Genomic DNA, 10,720 nt, shown 5'->3' with positions numbered 1-10,720 from the left:
TGATTTTTTTTAATACATTCCTCCCTCCAACAAAAATTACAAAAAAAAAATTGAGTTTGTTAAAATGTAAGCAAAGTTTTCATTTTGTAAAATATAAATTTTATTCCAGGCTAACTTCAACTATTTTATTATATTTTTAAATTACTATTAATAATTATTTTATTCAATAAAATATAACTATCAATTTATTGTTCTGGAAATTTATTTTTAAGACTAAGAATTTATAGTTTTTTATAATACAACTTTTAGACTTTTATATATTATGACCTTTTAAAGAAAGTTGAAAAAAAAACAATAATTTCAAAATAATAAATGAATGATTTTAGCACATTCAGGCTGATAAATTGAGCAAAGAAACTGTAATGAACCCGCCAAGCCAACCATATAAACGGTCACTACTATCTTGTGTTGTTTCAGACATTTTCAGTCTAAAACCAATGCTGTCTTCAACTCATAATACATATTACATAAAATCAACCAAGAAATCGATCTTCCTGTTAGATTATTACATCACCATATCACAAATCAAATCCCATCTCACCGTCTCAGCCACACTCAAAGACCCATATGCAGCAGCCAAAATTATATCCTTATACGCTCTCTCTACCAACAAATCCCATCTCTGTCACGCTTACACTCTCTTTCTCCATCGCCAGCACCGATCCACCTTCATTTGGAACACTATTATCAGAGCTTTCGCCGAAAAAATGAACCCAAGAGAGCTCTAATGGTGTACAAGAACATGATTTATAGTAACTTCTTGCCTAATAATTATACTTTTTCTTTTCTTTTTAAAGGTTGTGCTGATTTGAATAGTTTTTATTTGGGTTTATCTCGTTATTCACAAGTTATTAAATTGGGATGGGTATTTTATGATTTTGTACAGAATGGGTTGGTTCATTTGTTTGCGGTTTGTGGGCATGTGGATTATGCTTGTAAGGTGTTTGATATGTGTTGTAATGATCGGAATGTGATTACTTGGACTGCTTTGATTAATGGTATGTGAAATCTGGTCAAGTTTTGATTGCGAGGGAACTGTTCGATGAAATTCCTGAGAGAAACTTTGTTTCTTGGAGTGCCATGATTTCTGGGTATGTTCAAGTTGGCTTGTTTAGAGAAACCCTTGTGGTTTTAAATGATATGATGGTGTCTGGGTTTCGGCCTAATCATGCGGGAATTGTTTGTGCTGTTTATGCTTGTGCTTCTCTTGCTGATTCGGATCGAGGAAGGTGGATACATGGTTATGTTAAGAGAAAAAGCATTGAATTGGATGGTATGTTGGGTGCTTCTATGATTGATATGTATGCAAAGTGCGGATGTATTAGGGTGGCTTGTGAGGTATTTGATGAATTGACAAATAGAGATGTTTATGTTTATACTTGTTTGATATCGGGTTTATCAAATCATGGAGGGAGTGCAGCTGCTATTGAGTTGTTTGATAGGATGGAGAATGAAGGAGTTGTACCGAATGAGATTACGTTTATAAGTGTTTTAAGTGCTTGCAGTCGAATGGGGCTGGTGGATGAAGGGCTGAGAGTATTTGAGAAGATTAGTAGGATTATGGAATTGAGCCGCAAGTTCAGCACTATAATTGTTTAGTTGATCTCTTAGGAAGGGCTGGGAAGTTAGAGGAGGCAAAGAAATTGGTTGCAAAGATGCCCAGGGAGCCAGATTCTTAAGTACTAGGTGCATTACTAAATGCAAGTAAGGTTCATGGTGATGTTGAGTTGGGCAAAGAAACTGTTGAGAGCTTGGTTCAGCGGAATCTTGACCATGGTGGGGTACATGTTGTTCTTTCAAACATGTATGCCTCTGCTAACAAATGGGATGATGTAGCAAAGGTAAGGAAGGGAATGGGAGATAAAAATGTAAGGAAGGTGCCAGGTTGTAGTTTAATTGAAGTGGATGGAGGATAAAATGCTTTTTCACTTGGGATAATCTTGCTCGTAAATCGTGATTAGTTGAGATGTTTGAAGCTACTTTGCATTTACAACTGTGCATCAGAGAATAAAGTTTGCCTTGTTGGTTAATGATTCTTGTTGATAATATTCTTTAGATTTTGCTATATATTCTTTTAACCAAGATGACGCTGTAAATATCATATTGTTTTGCTTGAATCTGTGCACCTTACAATTGTCAAATGACTTCTCTATGCCTGCTATCCTTGTCATCATCCTTTTGGTATTATATAAAGTCTCATAGAGATATTTTTGGATTAGAAGTTTGGGTATTTATCTACTGAGACATCTGGGTGCTATTTCCAACCATCCTTGCCAACCCAAAGAAGTGTTATGCTCAAATTATTCTGGGTACTTGGATGCTTGGTTAACATTTGAGACTGGCGGTTTGAGCTCCAAGGAGTACTGTTATCTGCCAGGATACTTATTGCCCAACAGCGGACAGCTAATTCACAGGTAAAAAACAAAAATAACGATTGTAGGTAGGAGTAGATAGGAGTTGTATAGCTGCAAGAATATGCTATTTTTGAATAAGTGTGCTGGCTGTTATTCAATACAATAATAAACAGTTCTGAATTTCTGCGGCTTATGTGATTGTTTATTTCATTATTTCGACGAGTGTTTTAGTAACTGAATGGTGAACCTTGTTCGGTTTAGATGCTAATGTACAAGGCTTGCTGAAGTTAGGGTTGATGATCCTAAGAACCAATATCGCCAAATAAGTGGGTCTCTCTATTATTTTCCAATTATAAATGAAATTCGTGTATGACATGCTAATTCTACTAGGCTACTAGCTATTATGTCATCCCGCTAAAGGAAAATTGATGTTTGTTTAGCTGTATGTATTCAGTAAAACTGATCTTTAATGTCAGAGGACCAAGAGAAATCCACTCTTTGAAACAAGAATACAATAATTACATTATAAAAAAAAAGTGATGCAATCTGTACTAGCTATGACAGATGATCTGGTATATTTCTAACCAAAGCCGTGCTTCACATTTTATGAATATGCAGGGATTAGCGACCTGATACCTGAGTAATAGAAGCAGTGGCGTTTGATGCCGAGGATGCAGTGGATGTCGACCTATCGTCATGGATGACCACCCTTTCATCAGGTTCTAAAAAGGGAGGTCTTGTTGGTGGCCTATGTTGTAGGGAACCTTTACTTTTGAGCAGAATGATCACCTCAGACATGGTTGGCCTTAAAGCAGGTGATGATTGGGTACACATCAGGGCAATCTCTACGATTCTCTTCACTTCTTCTACTTCATATTCATTCGGGTCTAAGCTTTTATCCACCAATTCTTGGTGCATACCATTTGCATATAGCTTCCATGCCTGTTTTAAATGATTTCGATAGCAAAATGATATGTGAGATTAAAATCGCAGCTAACTATTCTAGTTGGAGTTTGAAGTGTGGAAGTAACAATTTGATAATATACGTATATATATGCTACAGTAGAGGTCCCAGCCTTGTAGTACTCACACTTTTGAGGAGGTAATCTGAACCGGGATCAACTAACATCTCACTGCTCTTTCTGCCACTGATGATTTCTAGCACAACTATGCCATAGCTGTAGGTATCTACCTTTTCGGATAACTGTCCATGGATTGCATACTCAGGTGCTGTGTATCCCCTGATTCAATGGTATAAGTCATAGCTAGTAGAGAACACAAAGCCCTAATCCTATATTTATTGATGTTTCTTATATGCAATTTGAACAATATTGAAATGATGCAAGCTGGTAGTCAAGCCGGTGGAACAATATTGATGATGCATATAGAGCTATTGAAGTTCAGATACCATATTAATAAATTGAAACTTACATTGTGCCGGCAAATTTGGTGCTTAGATGAGTCTGATTATCAGGCAATAGCCTTGCCAACCCAAAATCTGCTATTTTGGGTTGAAAGTCGTCAGCCAGAAGAATATTATTTGGTTTAATGTCTCGATGAATGATGCATACATGAAATTCTTCATGTAGATAGGCAAGACCCTGTGCTGTGCCAAGGATTATCTCAAATCGTTGTTTCCAAGTGAGAGATCCTTGTTTATTACCTGTTTTTGAAGAAAAATGAAAAGAAAATTGAAATTGTTATTCTTACATGTGTCGGCAGTAACTGTTAAGAAGCAAATCTGGTTCAATTGGAAAGTTCTGCAAATACTTCATTCATTATGTTGATCAACATTGCAATGTATATGAAGTGAATTTTACCAAATAAGAATCTATCGAGGCTGCTGTTTGCCATGTATTCGTACACAAGAAGTAATTCTGGTCCTTTGCTACAACAACCAAGTAATCGGACAAGATTCCGGTGATGAACATTACTGATGAGTGTGACTTCACTTACAAAATCTGCCTGTGCCCTCCGTGATTGGCTAAGAGCTAACTTCTTTACTGCAACTATTTTTCCATTTTTCAAAGTACCCTATTTATTGCCATGCATCAGAAATAGAAACAGAATGTCATGCTAGATATTGTTATAATAGTCTGTAATAGTTACATTTTAAATTAATTTACCTTGTATACATCACCAAAACCTCCTTCTCCTAGTTTATTTTCTTCTGTGAAATTCTTAGTTGCCGACTTTAAGTCATTGTAACTGTAATTTACAGGGCCTCGCAATTCGGTTGCCCCCAGTATGTCGCCTGCTACGGAAGGAAGCAGTCAGAGTTTCATTTTCAAGTAATACCAGTTGATGAATAAAGCTAAAGTTGTTGAGCACTTGAAGTAAACAATCAGTTGCAAAAGTGGAGGCTGTGATGCAAATGTTTTTGAGGTAAACAATTCAACTATTAGAAAAACAAGGAATCACAATCGAGCAATAGTTGCAACAGCCAAGTAAGCATCTCGTAGCCTCAGCAACTAAGGTTTATATCTAGGGGTATGCAGAAACCAAACCGAAAAAGTGCTTTATTTCGGTTTGAAATTTTAAAAAAGTTAAGTTTTTCAGTTTGATTCGGTTTTGAAATTAGAAGAATTTCAGCTCATTTTTGCTACAAAATCAAACCGAAGTTAACCAAAAATATCAGTTTATATGGAAAAAAGAATATGCATGTTGCTTCCCTTACCTCTAGGAGCATTTTTCTTCCTTAAAACCTTAAACCAAACAACAAGCACAATAAGCAGCACAATCAAACCTACCCCTCCAGCTACACCTCCAATAAGAGGTGCCTTTGAACTTGAACTTTCTGTAAGATCAAAGCAGATTCAATTAGCTTAGCTTTACCCGAAAATAGTAGAAAAGCTAAGATTGTGTGTGCTATTATCTAACCTGTTTTCAAGAATGGTCCGAGATTTAAAGTCTGGTTATCAGCAAAAAATGGTGTAGCAGAATACCTCATGAAACACCCAGAATCAATAGCCCTACCATCCGCATTAGGAGGACATCTTTGAATGTTGGCATATGCTACTTGCATACAAGCTAAGCAGCCTGCCATATCTATGGTATGCACGCATTGCGCCGTCGCATATACTGACACATTGTTTGCACCTGTCACTTCTCTTTTACTGGTAGCAAAAAAGTTAGTTATTTTTGGTGTTGCAATTTGAAGATCTTTTAACAATCCTTCAACTGCTGCTTGGAAAGCAGTTGGTGGTGATTTCGTAGTTCGGTTCCCGCAATACTCTCGGTTTGCGTCTCGAGTGGTTTCTCCATAGAAATCATTTCTTTCATACCTGGAAAATGGTAGAGATTACTGAAATTAACATGTCCTTTAATATTGTTTATTCTGAGAACAGTTTAGCAAATTGATCCATTTGAGATGAAGTGAAAGCCAATTTATCCATTCTTTACCTTAAACATTTTGAATTATTGTCCAAATACCACTTCAACTTATTATATTTCTTAATTACCTTCACTTTTGATATTAGGTCAAAATTGTTATTCTTGAATTCTAAAACTCAGTATTCCCTAATGGTACTTTAATTCCATTTTACAGATCTCCTTGCAAGGGAAAATAGGGGAAAAGAGTGAGTTTTTCAAAAAAAAAAATTAAAAAACTAAATTTAGCTAACCCCTTATCCGTAGATACATAATAATTACACTTTTATTTTTGTTAAACATTTTTTATTTAGTTTATATGTTATGTATATCGTGACCGGACATTTATCAGAGAATTTAAAAGACGAAAAATTTACTCAATATTTGAGATAATTGAAATACATGGATATTTATTTTCGAATATGTGTTTTTTATCTTTCGCTGAGCATGGTGTTATGGATAAGAAAAATTGTTCTAACACTATATTTGTTGGAGAGGAGGTTACATAGGCATGCTTTCACTGTTATATTTATATAGGCATAAAGGATATTTTGGTTTCTTATACTTATTCTGTTTGTAGCATTGAATTTTTGTATTTTTATTTGTTAATATAAACTTAAGTCATTACACTTGTAACTTTATAAATGTTAGGTTTGTCCATTACAGAAAATGTTATTTTCAATGATAACCGAAAGAAATCAGTTTAGGGATTTAGTGTCAACAAAAATAGAAGTGCATAGACTGGATTTTAATAAAGTCAAGATATGAAACTGAATAAAAAATTTATCCCAAAAGTATTAATAATGCAGGAAATACACATTTTATTTTCGTTACACGGAGGAATAATGTCTATAAATTAAAAATCTAGGGATTCGATGTCAATAAAAATAAATGTGTAGGGATTGAATGTCTATAAAATTATAAATGTTAAGTTTGTCCATTACCGAAAATGCTATTTTCAATGATAACCGAAAGAAATCAGTTTAGGGATTTAGAGTCAATGAAAATAGAAGTGCATAGAATGGATTTTAATAAAGTTAAAGTATGAAACCAAATAAAAAAAAGTTTCCCACCAGCATTAATAACGCGGGAAGTTCGAATATTTCATTTTTGTTACACAAAGGGATAACGTCTACAAAATTAAAAGTATAGGATTTAATGTTAATAAAATAATTGTGTAATGATTGAATTTTAATAAAATTAAAATATGAAAACGAACATAAAACTTATTTTAGTTGCACTAACAGATTGTGAAGTACACGCATTTTATTTCTGTTGTGGGGAGATTTAATGTCGTCTATAATATTGATAATCTAACGAATAAAAGTGTAGGAATTAATGTCAAAACATGGACAAATACAAGGATCTAAATATATATTTTGCTTTTTTATATATCCATGCTGAAATAGATTAATTAACATTTTATATAAATCAATCATTTCTCTCATTTCGTTGAAGTAATCTTATGACTTGGCAGTCAAATAATTAGGAATATTCCAAATCAATTTATTCTCCAAATTTTTAGTGTAATAATTCAAGTCATTGTCTATTTGAACATTTCCAATCTGTACCATTTTATAGACAATCTTGATGAAATGCAATTATGGATTTTTAATAATTGTCCACTCTCCCATAAAATATGTTCATATATGATATATACAATCATGCTTAATTTTTATTATTATTAATCTTCCAATATTTTGTTTTTATTTGTCAACTATCCCATGACATCTGGTCATGTAATATAATAAGTGACTCATATTGTAAACTTACTCCTTATATGTCTTTATGTGTTCAGCATGTAGTAATGGAACTATTTTAGTTGACCGCAGCCTTCAATTAAAATGAATAATCTAATTAATCTTAAAAATATTTATTTAAAAATGGCTTTTAGAAAAAAGTTTTTTTGTTTTAATACATTAGAAGAAAAAGATGTTAGGATTTAAAACTTCTAAATTCAGATGATACTTCCTCTGTCCCACATTTGATGTTCTAAATTAAATTTTTGTTTCAATTTAATTGAGAATTGTATAATATTTTATACACATATTAAGAATTTCTCCACATATTAATTACTTTTTGGATATAACACTTAAACGCCATATAATGTGAAATGAAAGTAGTACTCCGTATTTAACTTTTTAAAATATCAAGCTTATTGATTTAACTTCCTAAAAGTATACATTTTTTAATAATTACTTTCTATTATTAAAATTATTAATCATCTATTCTTTATTAGCTAATTTGATTAAAAGATCTATTAAAATAAAGAAAATTTAATTCTTACATATTTTTTTAAAAGTATTGGCAAAATAAATCTTAACGTTTGAACGATTTAATTTCAATGTTCTAAACGTTATAAAACACATCATAACATTTCCTCTTTTTGTATTTTGTAGCCCCAGTCAATTTTTCGAAAATTTTGTCATCTTTTCAGCTACAAAGTGCAAAAAGGCGAAGGGTTAGAATTTTATTTATAACGTTTTTAAAATGTTCGAGATTTAATATGCTAATATATGTATCTATTATGGCGGCCACGTATGTAAAACTTTGCCGAAAAATAGTTTGGGTTACAAAATACGGAAAATGAAAAGATTTGAATTTCTTTAACCAAAATTAAAAATACTGAACTAGTAAAACAACATCTAAGAGTGAACATACCTGAGGAAGCAACCATCATAGACGACACGACCACCATTAACGGCGGAACAATTACGGATTTGGGTAGAAGCAGCACTAAAACACGATACACACTCAGAAGTAGACATATAATCTCTACACTGGATCATAGCATGAACAACATCCGCCCCACTTAACTGCTCCGCCGTCGCGAAAAGTTTGCCGCCGTTGATCTGCGTGCGCAAGTCTCTGAACGTAGCATTCAGATTGGAGTTGAAGTTTGATGGAGTGGAGACATTATAGATGCTGCAACCTTGATTTAACAAGTTGATTCCTGCGTCTGCAATTGTAATTCTGACCATGTAACTTAAATTCCAAGCTATAACTGATAGTATAAAAAGCTTGGAATGATCCATTGATGATATTGGTTGTGTTTCTGAGCTTAGTTTTTAAGGAGTGGTTGAAATTTTAAGAATTTGGTTGGGATATATAAGACAAGGAAAGAGATTAATAATTGTTTAAGACATAGTTAGAAACTAATGATAATTTAATATTTGATCAATTGTAAGAATTAAGAAACAGCAAATAGCTATATACGATTAAATGATACATCATGGCACTACATGAAATTAGGTGAATTTAAATTTAATATAAAATTTTCATCTCATAAATATGTTTTTTTTTTGTTTTTGAATATGTCAAAATGTTCATTTATTTATGACACGGTTAATTGTATATTTAAATGAATAAAATACATCTAATATATTTTTTGGAATTGAAAATACATCAAATATATTTAATATGATTAACACTTTTCTAAAAAAAGTAAATGATTAAACACTCATGATTAGATGTTTATTATTTTATTTTAAGTTCTAAAATTTAATTAAAATTTAAATTAAATTTAAATACATATTTTCACTTTATATATGGTTATTGTGTTATTTATTTTGATAAATATTAACAAGTCTATTTCTACGTAATTGAAATAATTAAACAATTTTAAGTGTTATTTTAGTTTGCATATGCATAAACTGTGAGGCGTGTATTTTTATTTTTTTTTTGATAATTGGGGATGGGGGAGCGTTTGTGGGAGAAAACGAACCCACGACGTAACAATTTGTTGCCCACCACTTATACCATTTGAGTTAGAGAAAATTAGGAAAAATACTCTCTTTTTGAAAATAATATGATTTCCTACCTCAACAAAGAAAAGATAGAGAAAATACCTCACCATTTTAATGTTTTTATTTTTTTACTCTAACACCTATTTATATTATAATTATACCTACCTTTTATTATTATTTTACTCTAACCATATTTGACAACTGTCATTCTTTTTTTTTTCCTCTCTCCTTTTCTCTTTCTTCTCCATTCATTTTGTTCTCTTTCTCTGTTCTTTTTTCCGCCATTGTTTTTCTTCATTTTCTTCTTCTTCTTCATTCCTTCTTCATTTTTGTTTCTTCTTCATCAATAATTCATCATTCCGCCGTCGCTCCGCCATCATTCTGCCGCTGCTAAGCCGTTTTTCATATTCAATTTTAGCATTTTTTTTCTTGACTCGTGGTGAATAATACGATTTGTTTAACTTTCAGATCTAAATAATTAATCTTGAATTTTTTCAATTTTAGATCTAAAAATCTGCATTAAAGACGTTTTTATACACAAAAATGATTTTCTGGAAAAAAAAACTGCTTCTGATTATCATATGAGTATCATCACTGCATTATCATGCAAGTATCATAACACTGCAGAAAAAAATCAATTTTTTTTATTAAAAAACAGCGTCTGATTATCATGTTATTATCATGTCGCATGACATTAATTATATGATTATGATAAGGTTATGATAATACAAATGTACGATAATGATAATACTATGATAATGTTTTTATGATAATATAATTATAAGCTTATAACAGTATGATAATATGATATTTACATGAAAAATATTTTACATAAATAGTGTCATATGATAATGTTTTATCATATGATAACAAGATGATAATATTTATGGTACATATATGATGATATATATGATAATATATGATAAAATAGTGTCTGATTATCATGTCGTTATCATAACACTAGAGTATGATAATGAATTATGATAATGTTATGATAACTGGATGATAACGTACGTGAAAATAGAATTACAAAAAGATTCATGACACCAGTATGATAACCAGATGATAATAAAATAATAAAATTATGATAATATGTAAAAAAATTACAGAAAAATTATGATAATGAGATGATAATGTAAAGATAATATGATACCTGTATGAAAAAAATAATTACAAAAAAATTATGATAACGAGGTGATAATGTGAAGATAATAGTATAATTATATGATACATGCATGAAAAAAACAATTA

The 10,720-nt window shown here is 31.6% G+C and overlaps 1 protein-coding gene and 1 pseudogene across 1 annotated transcript; one reads left to right on the top strand and one right to left on the bottom strand.

Moving 5' to 3' along the window:
- Positions 1-330: 330 nt before the first annotated feature.
- On the top strand, positions 331-5,030 carry LOC126677330 (pentatricopeptide repeat-containing protein At5g66520-like; annotated as a pseudogene).
- Positions 2,770-8,843, bottom strand: LOC126677328 (cysteine-rich receptor-like protein kinase 44). Its single transcript, XM_050371893.2, has 8 exons — positions 8,385-8,843; positions 5,235-5,638; positions 5,032-5,151; positions 4,481-4,608; positions 4,175-4,388; positions 3,786-4,017; positions 3,445-3,595; positions 2,770-3,296 (listed from the first exon to the last, which is right to left on the bottom strand). Exons 1-8 carry the CDS (start codon positions 8,756-8,758, stop codon positions 2,976-2,978), a joined length of 1,944 nt encoding a protein of 647 aa, XP_050227850.1. The 5' UTR covers positions 8,759-8,843; the 3' UTR covers positions 2,770-2,975.
- Positions 8,844-10,720: the final 1,877 nt, after the last annotated feature.

Source organism: Mercurialis annua, linkage group LG4, assembly GCF_937616625.2.
Source record: "Mercurialis annua linkage group LG4, ddMerAnnu1.2, whole genome shotgun sequence".
Lineage (NCBI taxonomy): Eukaryota > Viridiplantae > Streptophyta > Magnoliopsida > Malpighiales > Euphorbiaceae > Mercurialis > Mercurialis annua.
Note: the sequence above shows the minus strand (reverse complement) of the source record. Positions and strands in the feature narration are given on the sequence as shown.

Bases quoted from the DNA above. Each gene is read 5' to 3' on its own strand.
- LOC126677328 (XM_050371893.2), bottom strand. From the start codon at position 8,758: ATGGATCATTCCAAGCTTTTTATACTATCAGTTATAGCTTGGAATTTA. The intron at 4,018-4,174 runs GTAAAATTCACT...CTTCAAAAACAG, and splicing joins CCTCGATAGATTCTTATTTG to GTAATAAACAAGGATCTCTC. The intron at 3,297-3,444 runs GTGAGTACTACA...CATTTAAAACAG, and splicing joins CAGATTACCTCCTCAAAAGT to GCATGGAAGCTATATGCAAA.